The sequence below is a fragment of the Diospyros lotus genome, chromosome 3, assembly GCF_014633365.1.
Source record: "Diospyros lotus cultivar Yz01 chromosome 3, ASM1463336v1, whole genome shotgun sequence".
Taxonomy (NCBI): domain Eukaryota; kingdom Viridiplantae; phylum Streptophyta; class Magnoliopsida; order Ericales; family Ebenaceae; genus Diospyros; species Diospyros lotus.
In genome coordinates this window covers 39,118,871-39,130,560 of record NC_068340.1, presented here as the reverse complement: position 1 = coordinate 39,130,560, position 11,690 = coordinate 39,118,871, and the positions used below count along the sequence as shown (strand labels likewise).

The 11,690-nt window shown below is 39.1% G+C and overlaps 2 protein-coding genes across 2 annotated transcripts; both read left to right on the top strand.

The window, feature by feature from the left end:
• Positions 1-113: 113 nt before the first annotated feature.
• On the top strand, positions 114-1,717 carry LOC127796645 (peroxidase 5-like). The gene is made up of 4 exons (XM_052328901.1): positions 114-377; positions 485-676; positions 769-934; positions 1,152-1,717. The coding sequence occupies exons 1-4, from the start codon at positions 168-170 to the stop codon at positions 1,559-1,561; spliced, it is 978 nt and encodes a 325-aa protein (XP_052184861.1). The 5' UTR covers positions 114-167; the 3' UTR covers positions 1,562-1,717.
• Positions 1,718-1,872: 155 nt separating this feature from the next.
• On the top strand, positions 1,873-5,369 carry LOC127796643 (peroxidase 5-like). Its single transcript, XM_052328899.1, has 4 exons — positions 1,873-4,035; positions 4,153-4,341; positions 4,433-4,598; positions 4,706-5,369. Exons 1-4 carry the CDS (start codon positions 3,820-3,822, stop codon positions 5,113-5,115), a joined length of 981 nt encoding a protein of 326 aa, XP_052184859.1. The 5' UTR covers positions 1,873-3,819; the 3' UTR covers positions 5,116-5,369.
• Positions 5,370-11,690: the final 6,321 nt, after the last annotated feature.

The following is an 11,690-nucleotide window of genomic DNA, read 5'->3' as shown; positions in this document are numbered from 1 at the left end:
ATAAAACTAAATATGGGGGCCATGATAATGTTCTTTCAATAATATTAGACTTATAACGGCCACTTGCTCATCAGCTCGCGGCTATATATATATATATATAGCTTTCAATGCTTTTCTTGTTCTAATTAATTAACCCTTGAAGCACAAGAAGAAAGAGCATTCCAAAGATGGTAACTTGCGTTTCCATAGCTTTGCTGATAGTTTTGTCATGTGTGTGCATTCATCAGTCAGAAGCTCAGCTTCAAGTAGGGTTTTATGCAACCTCATGCGCGACTGCCGAGGTTATTGTGAAGGACGAGGTTCAAAAAGGGTTTGCAAAGGATAAGGGAGTGGCAGCTGGTCTGGTCAGAATGCACTTCCATGATTGTTTTGTCAGGGTGAGCTTTCATTATCTCTGCACTGTTGCATCGACCATGCATTAGGCCTAAAATTAAGATTTAACTGCTTGCTGCTTCATCTTCTCCTTGTGTAATCAAATTTGTAGGGTTGTGATGGATCGGTTCTGATCGACTCGACTCCTTCAAACACGGCAGAGAAAGACTCCCCGGCCAACAATCCCAGCCTCCGGGGGTTTGAAGTGATCGATAATGCCAAGGCGAGGCTGGAGACCTTGTGTCCCGGGAAAGTCTCTTGTGCAGATATGGTTGCTTTTGCTGCAAGGGACAGCATTGAGTTAGTAAGTATGCACATAGCTGTTTGATTGATTTAAGCTCTTGCAGTCTCTTGATCTTGTTAAGTTGGTTGCATGTCTTGTGTTGTTCTCTCAAGACTGGAGGGTTGGGCTATGATGTTCCTGCTGGGAGAAGAGATGGCAGAGTTTCACTGGCTTCTGAGGCATCGGCAAATCTGCCCCCTCCTTCCTTTAATGTCGACCAGCTTACTCAGTCCTTTGCAAAGAAGGGGCTCACTCAAGAAGAAATGGTTACTCTCTCTGGTAAGGAAGGCCCTTAAATCAGCATCAAACCAATCAAACCAACCACCGAATAGAGTCTAGTAGTCAACCGGGGAACTAACAATTTTAAGCTACTAAAATAGCAGTATGCCAGGGCCTTTTATTCTACTGTGTGGGGTGGGGTCGGGTATATGAATTCTGCTAACTCGCCAGGCATTTTTATCTGAACTACTTAAAGACCGAAATCTTAAATGTGCAGGAGCACACACCATTGGCCGCGCTCACTGCACGTCCTTTAGTAACAGACTCTACAGTTTCAATGCGACCAACAGCCAGGACCCCAGTCTGGATCCCCTGTATGCGGACCAGTTGAAGAAGCAGTGCCCACAGGGTAGCACAGACCCGACCCTAGTAGTTCCAATGGACCCGGCTACCCCAACCGTTACTGATGTAGGCTACTACAGGGCTGTCCTGGCTAACAAAGGGCTATTCACTTCGGACCAGACCCTTCTCACGGACACAGTAACAGCCAGCCAGGTTAATCAAAATACACTGAACCCTGCCTCGTGGAAAAGCAAATTTGCGGCTGCAATGGTGAAGATGGGTCAGATTGGGGCTTTAACGGGTAGTGACGGAGAGATAAGGATAAACTGTAGGAAGATCAACTGAAGAGGGGAAAGGACCAGGAGATATGTAATCTTAAGGCTGGGATTACTTGTCTTCTATCTCAAGTTTGGTGTGATTTGTGTTTGTGTATGGCTGTCTCTACTATGCTTCAATGTGTTAAAAAGTATAATACAAGCAGCAAGGCTTGTATCTCTTTCACTTTTGGATTGCCATAGTAAATGACACAAGAATTGAATCTAGGAAAAAAAGCCCCTAACAGGGTCTATAAGTTACATATCTAGTTGCAATTCTATAAAGCACCACTAAATGCATCAAAACTGTTGAACTATGTCATAAGCCAAAAAATGGAAGAGGAAGGACTTTTATCTTGCAGCAAAGTACAACCACGACTTCTATTCATTTTCTGGCTTTTATACAAAAATACATCGAGTATAGAGGAGTTGGTGCAACTTTCATAACTTCATCTCAAGACAGATTTCCTTGAAGCAAGGATCACTACAGCTTTTACACCTAAACTTTGATTGACTAAAAAGTAATTTTAGCAAAAATAAAATATCTTCTTGCTCAGAGTGTCTAGAAAAATACCATTATCTAACACTCCTCCTTGAGAGTTTTCTTGGAGACGCCAAGCCTTGATCTTAGAAATTCAAACTTTGATTTTGTAATAGCTTTAGTGATGATATCTGCAACTTGATTCTCAGAATTACAATGCAAAAGAGTCACTTCCCCAAGCTTCTCTATCTCTTTAACTGCATAAAACTTCACATTTATGTGCTTAGTTCTTCCATGCTGCACAGGGAAATGCCTTAGTGACTATGTTTGCCAATTGCTCTTCAGACCTGCAATGCATCAACTGAACCTCTCCATTCTTTTCTGCTTCTCTTATAGCGTGAAATTTGACATTTATATACTTTATTCTCCCATGTTGGATAGGATTCCTAGCAATAGAAATGGATGAATTGTTGTCACACCATAACATAGTAGGTTCCTCTTACACATAATCCAAGTTAAGACTTTTCTAATCCATATAGCTTGATTTGAAGTTGTTGCTACAGCAATATACTTAGCTTCAGCTGAGGATTGAGCAACTACATCTTGCTTTTTGGAGTTCCATGAAAATACTCCATTCCCAAGTGAAAAAACATACCCAGTTGTGCTCTTAGAATCATCTAGATCCTGCCCAATCACTGTGAACAAAACCTTCAAGTTTTCCATCACTCCTGCAATACCAAATGCTAAGATCCATAGTACCTCTCAGTTACCTCAAGACTCTTTTACCAACACCAAGATGTGTCAAACTCGGTGACTGCATGAACCTTGAAAATAAGCTAGCTAAGAACATAAAATCTGGTCTGGTTGCAGTCAAGTAAAGAAGGCTGCCAATCAAACTTCTATACTGAGTTACATCTGCCTTTGCATCACCATCAGCCTTGGAGAGCTTTTCATTTACAACAAGTAGAGTTGAGACAGGATTACAACTGTCCAATTTGAACTTTCTCAGCATATCTTTTGCATACTTTCTCTGTGAGAAAGATTCCATCATTGGACTGATGCACTTCCATTCCCAAAAAATATCTCATCTCTCCAAGATCTGTCATTTCAAAAACTTGTAACATACTTTAACTTGCTCAAATTATTGGGTGGGCAAACACCTTTAACTTGTATTCTATATGCAAATAAAAATCTTTTAACATTTTCTTTCTCACCGCCACTCATAATCAAGAGCATTTCTTGAGGCTTAAGAAGAACACCACCAATCAGTGAAAAGCTCACAAACAGGCTTGCACGTTGTGTATAACTTTGAGATCAGTAACCAATATCCTTGGAGCTTCATGTTTCCAACTCCGAAGTCAACTACATTACTTTTGTGTTAATTAAAGTAAACCACATTTGATTTTCCAACCTTGACTTACTCAAACTAATGGGTACGCCACCCCACGTTCAAGTGAACGCTTTCTCTTCTAGTACAATAATAATTGCTGTTCTAATTCAACCAAATCCAGTTGTCATTTCTTCCACCTGGTCAGAACAATTGTGTATCTCTCGCAGCCATAGTGGCAGGATTTGATCTCTGCTTGGGACTATGACAGCGAAGCAAAACCAGCATTAATCCAACTCAATGCCTTGCGTATAGCAGCATTAAACAATTATTATAAGACTAAGATGGGGTTGTAATGTTGATACAATATTTGCTTGCTCATCAGCTATATATAGCCACCGATACTAGTTCCAAGTTGTAACCCTTTAAGCATAAACAACTTCCTAACTAGGAGAAAGGTAGAAAGAAGAGTATTCCAAAGATGGCAACTTGGGTTTCCACAGCATTCTTGATAGTTTTAAGCCTGTGTTTTCAGTCTGGAGCTCTGCTTCAAGTTCAACTTCAATTAGGGTTTTATGCAACCTCATGTCCCCTGGCTGAGGTAATTGTGAAGGAGGAGGTTGCGAAAGGGATCGCCAGGGATACAGGAGTGGCAGCCGGTCTGGTCAGATTGCATTTCCATGATTGTTTTGTTAGGGTGAGTCTAAATGTACAATGCTACATGCATTAACTATAAATCTCACTTCTTTCTTCATTTTCTCTGCATTATAATCTCTTGAAGGCCTAAAAGGGTGCTGCATTTTCTCCTTTCTAGGGCTGTGATGGATCGGTTCTGATCGACTCAACTGCTTCGAACACGGCGGAGAAAGATTCTCCACCCAACAAAAGCCTTAGGGGGTTTGAAGTGATCGACAAGGCAAAGGCGAGGCTCGAGACACTGTGTCCCGGGGAAGTGTCTTGTGCAGATATAGTTGCTTTTGCGGCAAGGGATAGCATTGAGTTAGTAAGTGTAGCTGTAACCTATTTTCTTTAAGCTGTTGCAGACTCTTCTTGCCATCCATGTTGTTTTCTTATACATGTGACTCTCTCTGAAGACGGCGGGGCGGGGTTATGACGTCAGTGGAGGGAGAAGAGATGGCAGAGTTTCATTGGCTTCTGAGGTATTGGCAAATCTACCGGCTCCTTCCTTTAATGTCAACCAGCTCACGCAGTCCTTCGCGAAAAAGGAACTAACACAACAAGAAATGGTTACACTCTCTGGTAAGACCCTGAAATCTCGAACAAATGGAACATATATATATATTTATATATATAGTCAACAATTCCAAGCTAAAGACCACAATCTTAAATGTGTTGTTCATGTGTAGGAGCACATACCATTGGCCGCGCTCACTGCGAAGCCTTCAGTAATAGACTCTACAACTTCAATGCGACAAACAGCCAGGACCCGACTCTGGATCCTGGTTATGCAGAATACTTGAAGAAGAAGTGCCCGCAAGGCAGCACAGACCCCACCCTGGTGGTTCCAATGGACCCCTATACCCCGGCCGTCACTGACAGAGGCTACTATAAGGCTGTCCTGGCTAACAAAGGGCTATTCACTTCGGACCAGACTCTTCTCACAAACCCGACGACAGCCACCCAAGTTTATCAAAACGCAAATGATCTTTTGCGGTGGAGAACCAAGTTTGCTGCTGCAATGGTGAAGATGGGTCAGATTGGCGTCTTAACGGGTAGCGACGGAGAGATCAGATCAAACTGCAGGAGGATCAATTGAGGAGAGGACCGGAAAATATGCAATCTTAAGCATGCATGGGATAGATTATTTGATTTGTAATTCTTTATCTAGTTTGCTGTGATTTGTTTGTGGGTGTGGGTACTATGCTTTGATGTGGGAAATATAAAATAAAGTGTTGAGCTGTGTAACTTCAGCTGTGATATTTGTGCTGAAAAAGATACAAAAAATATCTTTAATAACTAGCTAATATCTTTTGAATTTTTGTTAGTTTGAATAATATAATTCAATTTGAGTTCAAGTCAAATTAGTTGTTATTTTTTAGTAGAAAATCATATTTTTTTTGTTGGTGTATTGTTATAAATTAAGTCAATTTAATAAGAATTAATCATCAATTTTTCAATCTGTTATAGTCTTTGTTCTTTGATCTCCTTGTTAATTCCTACAAATTGACATCAAAAGCCTTATTGATCTTTAGAGTCTTCATCTGAGAGTGAGTGAATCCGTTTGAGGAACTTTCTTTTTTACAAAAAAAAATCGAACACCTAGCCTTCAAGCCAAATAACAGCTATGGCAAGAAACAATTAATCATGTTAACACCACCTATGATTGCAGGTGAAGATTATCAGATTTGGGCAATGAAAACGGAGCCATACTTACGAGAAAGCGATCTATGGGACGTGGTAACAATTGAAATACCACCATTGCCTGAGAATCCAACCATTGCCCAAATCATATAAAACATGACAGCAACAAGAAAAGGGCATAAGGCCAAGAGACTTGAATTCACCCAATAGTTTCAGATGATATTTTTACAAGGATTACGGCTTGTACTACAGCAAAGCAAGCCTAGGATACGCTCAAGGAGATATTTCAAGGAAGTGAATCAACTAGGTGGATGCAAATATTAAATCTCAAAAGGGATTTTGAGATTCTAAAGATGGAAGAGCATGAAAGCATAAAACAATACTCAGACAATTTAATGTCTGTAGTAAACAAAAGTAGATTGATGGGAAAATAGATAATTGACAAAAGGATTGTAGAGAAGTTGCTAGTGAGTCTACTCGAAAGATTTGGGGAAAAAAATCTCATCTCATGAGGATTCAAGATACGTTAATCAAATGACTCTAACAGAGTTAATCAGTGCATTACAAGCTCAAGAACAAAAGAAGAGCTATCAGGAAAAATGGGGAGACTGAAGGTGAATTTCATGCAAAGGAAAAGGCTCAGACTCAGTTGAGTGGCAAAGGCAAGAAACAGTTATGGAATAAGAAGAATAGAAAAGAGGGCGAAAACAATAATGATGGTGGCAAAAAGGGGAAATTTTCCCCATGTCCACACTACAAGAAAACATCACACTTATAGAAATATTGTTGGTTTAGACCTGATGTTAAATGCAGGTCTTGTAATCAGATGGGCCACATGGAGAAAGTCTGCAAAAATAATCAAGAAGGCACATAAGAGGCATACGTTGCCGGTCAACAACAAGAGGAGCAATTGTTTGTGGCAACCTTTTATGCAAGCAGCAGAACTAGTGAAGCTTGGCTTATTGATAGTGGTTATACTCATCATATGACTTATGATAAGACCATATTCAAAGAACTTGACAAATCATATGCTTCCAAAGTCAGAATTGGGAATGGAGACTATATTGATGTCAAAGGCAAAGGGAATGTAGCCATTGAAACTACATTGGGAATGGAGACTATATTGATGTTAAAGGCAAAGGAAATGTAGCCATCCACTGAATGTGACACATGCGACAGATCACATGATTTTTGGGATTAATGATTTGTTGTTAGTTCTTGATTGTGTATTTGGTCCTTTAATCGAAAGCAACAAAGTTATCTTGTATATTGGTGTTAGAAATTTGCCGTTGAGTGGAACTATTCAGAGTGAAATGTGGGAGCTCTCTATGTGGTCTTTGGGTAGTGGTGTATGAAGGCAAATGCTGGCTAATAGAATCCATTGTCCTCCATTGGATGGGGGTGAACATCCTATGCATTCTTAGTCGGTTAGTGATTGGAAAAATCCTCGACCAAGGTACGTAGAATCGAAAAAGAGTTTTTGATGTCGAAAAGAGTGTTAATACGTCATCTTAATCACCCGGACTCGATGTTTGCATAGTTGTTAAGTCCTGTGAGTTTAATCGGGGCATGACTCTCATTCGGTTAGGATGTTAGTTAGTGGAAGGACTATGATGCATGATAATCGAGAGCCCAAATGGGTTTATATGAAACTCTGACTTTATTACTATTAGGATCGTCTTAAGTCCTGCCTAGGGTATACTCAAGATCTTTCAAGATGATTTGGAGAGATAGAAAGATCCTCTTAGTAGATTGAAATGTTCGACTGATATTAAGGAGTTGATGTGTTCTGATTGCTAAATAGTTGTGAACCTAAAAAATCACACCCTAAGTGATTATGCGTTGGATTAGTGAATTTGAGGTGGTTGTCTATTTTTTCACCATTAAGTGTTAATAATTGATAAAAATATCATTAAGTGTTAATGATATTTTTAGCAGGATATTATTTTTGAGAAATGTTCTCATAATGAAATTAATTTAGGTATAATATTATGTGTATAATTGTTATATATATAATATTATAAGAATTAATTATTTATTTAATTGACAGTGGGCTAGCTTCCGTGAGAAGCTTCAAAAAGCATTGAGAATCTCCAATTGGAAAAGTCAAGACAATTGAAGTGGGAGACAAAGTGAGGAGAGCTGGCGGGCGGGAGCCGCACTTAAATGCCTGGAGAATTGAAATTGAAAAGGGGTAATGGCCTGGAGAATATATATATATTTATACAACATATTATAGGATAATTGATATATATATATTTTTGGAAAGGAATTGGCAGCCCCCTTGCGCAATTTCAGCTGCTCCGATTTCCAGCATGCGTGAGGCCCCTGCTCCAGTTCGTCTTCTTCTTCCTTTCTTCCGTGTGTGCGTCGATCAGCATCTCCTGCCGTCTTCTTCTCTCGGCTTCCATTCTCAGTTTGCATGCATGTATATGTGATATATATATTACGGAGAATGGGTGATAGTGGGATTGAAGGATAGCTGTCGGCATATGTTTCTTGGAGAAGCTTTAATGGAAGAACGGACAGCAAGCTTCTCGCCGTTGGAAAATTGGTAGCTGGAGGTATGGACGGTGACGTGCGGATCTGGCAAAGACGTTCGTCCTGGCCGTTGCAGGCAAGAGTTTCCGGAAGCCATGAGTAGGTAATTGTCGACGGCTCGTGGCGAACGTGTTTGTTCTCAGACGGTACCAGCAACTGTGACGGCAAAGAGTTGCCAGCGGTACACTGGCTGGGGTTTTTAACGAGCTTCCAACGGTTGTCCGACAAAAGTTGTCGGTGGTGGATATATAGCCGTAGCCCCTTTGTTATATTCTGCTTCAGGTCCATGAGATAGACAGTCCATTTGGAAGAACGGTTCCAGCTCCCATTCACCTTTTTCGAAAGGGTGTTAGCCGTGCTCCGGGAAAGGGTTCTAGCCCAGTCGATTCTTAAGGACCAATTGGTTCTCCAGTCCAATCAATTCTTAAAGGTGAGTCAGTTCTCAAGGTTCAGTCGATTATTTCAAGATTCCTATTCATCAGCATAGCAAGTCTTCATCCCTCCTCAAGCCACTCTGATCATTTTTTAGTCTCTTAATTATTTTTAGACTCTTGACAATTTTTACACGTGAAGGTTAATTTCGTTTTCGCATATTATAAATTTATTATTGTAACTTGATAAAATAATTTTAAAATTAAATATTACTTTATTAGAGAAATTCAAAAAAATAAGAAAGTTATTCTAGTGCATTGCAAAATTAATGACCAGTTAATTGATATTCTAACAAAAAAATTGCCTAAAATCATATTTGAAGAGCCAAGGAAGAAGTTGGGTGTTTGCAGCAAAAGTGGCAAGGAGTGTTGAGCTGTGTAATTTCTGCTGTTATATTTGTACTGAAAAAGATATAGAAAATATTTTTAATAGTTAACTAATTTCTTTTAAATTTTAATTGCTTAATTTAAATAATTTTAAAATATTAATCATTCATTTTTTAATCATCTTTACAACATTTGTTCTCTGATCTCTTAATTCCTAGGTAAAGGCATCCATCACTGTGTTCTTGAATTGCCAGTCACCAACCCGTGTGCTACTTCTTCTTTTTGATAATACTAACTAGAAAGATAACCTAATTTAAATACTTCTTCATCAAAGAGTTAAAAAAGTATTATTAATTCTTTGAATAAGTACTTCTAACTTTGAGTAATACTAATAGCATTACCATTATCACACTGAAATATATATAATTAATCACATTCCATTCCATAAAGAATGCGAAAAATATATTCCTCCTGGGAATGGTAATAAACTGAAAACAGCAAATTTTGCGATGGAAACAAATATAGCATTCTCCATAAGTAAAAGGTTTTGATCCAACAAAAGTATATTAAAAATGGAAAATGCATAATGTACCTAGCAAGTAGGTGCAAAACACAAAAAGAAACTCAAAGTAATGAAACTAATTTTGACCCCAAAAAACCCCCTCTTCTAATGGCCTCGATTCTGAACGCCAACCCCTCCCCATAGCATCATCATCATGGTAGATCACACAGCTTATACTTAGTTGGTGAGCTCCATAATAGCACTGACTATGTCTCCATTGTTTGTCTTGAGAGCCTTCACAGCTTTGCCCTTTGACACTCCTGCCTGAGTCATCACCAAATCAATGTCACGAGCCTCCACACCAGTTTCATCGATGTCTTCCTCTTCCTCATCTGCCTGTGCTTCGGCAGCAGCAGTAGCAGCAGCAGAAGTATCAGACTTTGCCATTACAGACCCCATGTCTGGCATCCTGAATTGTTGAGCTGCCTGTTGTTTGGACTTTTGAAGACATCCGGTTTTGAGATGAAGAATAAAATCTGAAACACAGAGAGTAATTGGTGAAAGGCCATTTACATCAAGGAAACAGTACAGGGAAGGATCAATTACATCAATTAAAGACGGACTAACATTTTTAGTTCTTTTAATGGTGACCCTGCTGACACCTGTAACTGGTTTCATGCCCAGCTTCAACATTGCCTTGCGACTTTTCTTCTCGCTTCTGCTCTGTTTCGAACTCCCATTTGCCCCTGCACCTCATTTCCAATTGAAACAATTTAACAAACAACAAAGGAAATATTCACATAAACACAAAGCAAATAAAAAGGTCTACGTCAGATAGATGTACAGGGCAGTTGAAGGCCCAAGGCTTCACATTTTATGAACAAATGAGTTTGATACAACCACACAGTGAAGACAAAAGCAGCATAAAACAACAATCACAAGCCTTAATCCTACTGGGAGGGGTTGCCTACTTGAATTCTAGACCTCTAACTATCTCTGTCCATAGCCATATCATCTACAAGACCATTATATTCTAAGTCACGCCCAAGTGTTTTGCACTAATTTTTCTTTGATATTTCTCTCTTTCTTCTTCTGTTTCCTCTATTAATGGCATTCTTTGTTGATGATAGGAAAAAAAGGCCAAACCCTTGGTGCTAGCTTCAAACCATAGAGGGCCTTGTGAAGCTTGTAAACTTTATCTTCACTATCGTTAACTTGAAAACCTTCTGGTTGCTCAATATAAATGTCCTCTTCAAACAACCCATTTAAAAACGCCAACTTCACTTCTCAACGATAAATTTTTCAGCCCAATTTTGTTGTCAAGGCTATCAAAAGCCTTATTGTATCATGTCTTGCCACAAGTGCAAAAGTGTCTAAAAAATCAACACTTTGTTGTTGAACATAGCCTTTTACCACCAATCTAACCTTTAGTTTGTTTACAGAACCATTTGGATTGAGTTTGGTTCTGTCAACCCTTTTGACTCCAATTACTTTTTTATTTTTTGGTCTATCAACAAGGTGTCAGGCTCCATTTTTCTCTATCATTGTTGATCTCCTCTTACGTGGCAATTCTGAATCTATCTATACTTGTAGCTTCAACATAGCTAGCAAGTTCCAAACCAACTATATTGCAACTCTAAGAAATCTCTTCTAAAGTTTTGGTGCCTCTTACTGGAACTACAATATCGCAATCAAAATCTTCTTCTTCTTCTTCAGTTGCAACTTGTCCTTGGGGGTCATGTTTCCCCTAGTAGACTCTTGTTGGAGGTTTCAATTTCATATCTATTCCAATTCCATTTTGCAAACTCCTCAAACTTAACATTCTTGCTGGTTATAATCTTCTTAGATTTCAAATTGAATAATTTGTAGCCTTTAATATTGCTATTTTACCCCAAGAGAATGCAAACTTTTGTCTTTTGATCCAATTTGTCCCTCTTCACCTCTAGTTCAAGAGAGTAACAGACAACCAAGAATTCTGAGATGATTAGCTAACGGCTTAACTCCATGCCATACTTCATATGGAGTTTTACCTTTCAAAGCCTTGGTAGGGAGCATATTCATCAAATATACTGAGGTATAACTACCTCAGCCTAAAACTTTTTGGGAAGATTCTTTTCAAGTAATAAACACCTGGCCATCTCCAATATAGCCTTGTTTTTTTCTCACTTACTCCATTTTATTGACGGATGTAAGCGACAATAAACTGATGCTATATTCTAGCTTCTTCAC

What these genes read in the sequence shown, in the direction of transcription:
- LOC127796645 (XM_052328901.1), top strand. Translation starts at nt 168, where the DNA reads ATGGTAACTTGCGTTTCCATAGCTTTGCTGATAGTTTTGTCATGTGTG. An exon ending in TCCATGATTGTTTTGTCAGG is followed by an intron (nt 378 to 484) that starts GTGAGCTTTCAT and finishes TCAAATTTGTAG; the next exon opens with GGTTGTGATGGATCGGTTCT. An exon ending in CAAGGGACAGCATTGAGTTA is followed by an intron (nt 677 to 768) that starts GTAAGTATGCAC and finishes TGTTCTCTCAAG; the next exon opens with ACTGGAGGGTTGGGCTATGA.
- LOC127796643 (XM_052328899.1), top strand. Translation starts at nt 3,820, where the DNA reads ATGGCAACTTGGGTTTCCACAGCATTCTTGATAGTTTTAAGCCTGTGT. An exon ending in CAAGGGATAGCATTGAGTTA is followed by an intron (nt 4,342 to 4,432) that starts GTAAGTGTAGCT and finishes CTCTCTCTGAAG; the next exon opens with ACGGCGGGGCGGGGTTATGA. An exon ending in AGAAATGGTTACACTCTCTG is followed by an intron (nt 4,599 to 4,705) that starts GTAAGACCCTGA and finishes GTTCATGTGTAG; the next exon opens with GAGCACATACCATTGGCCGC.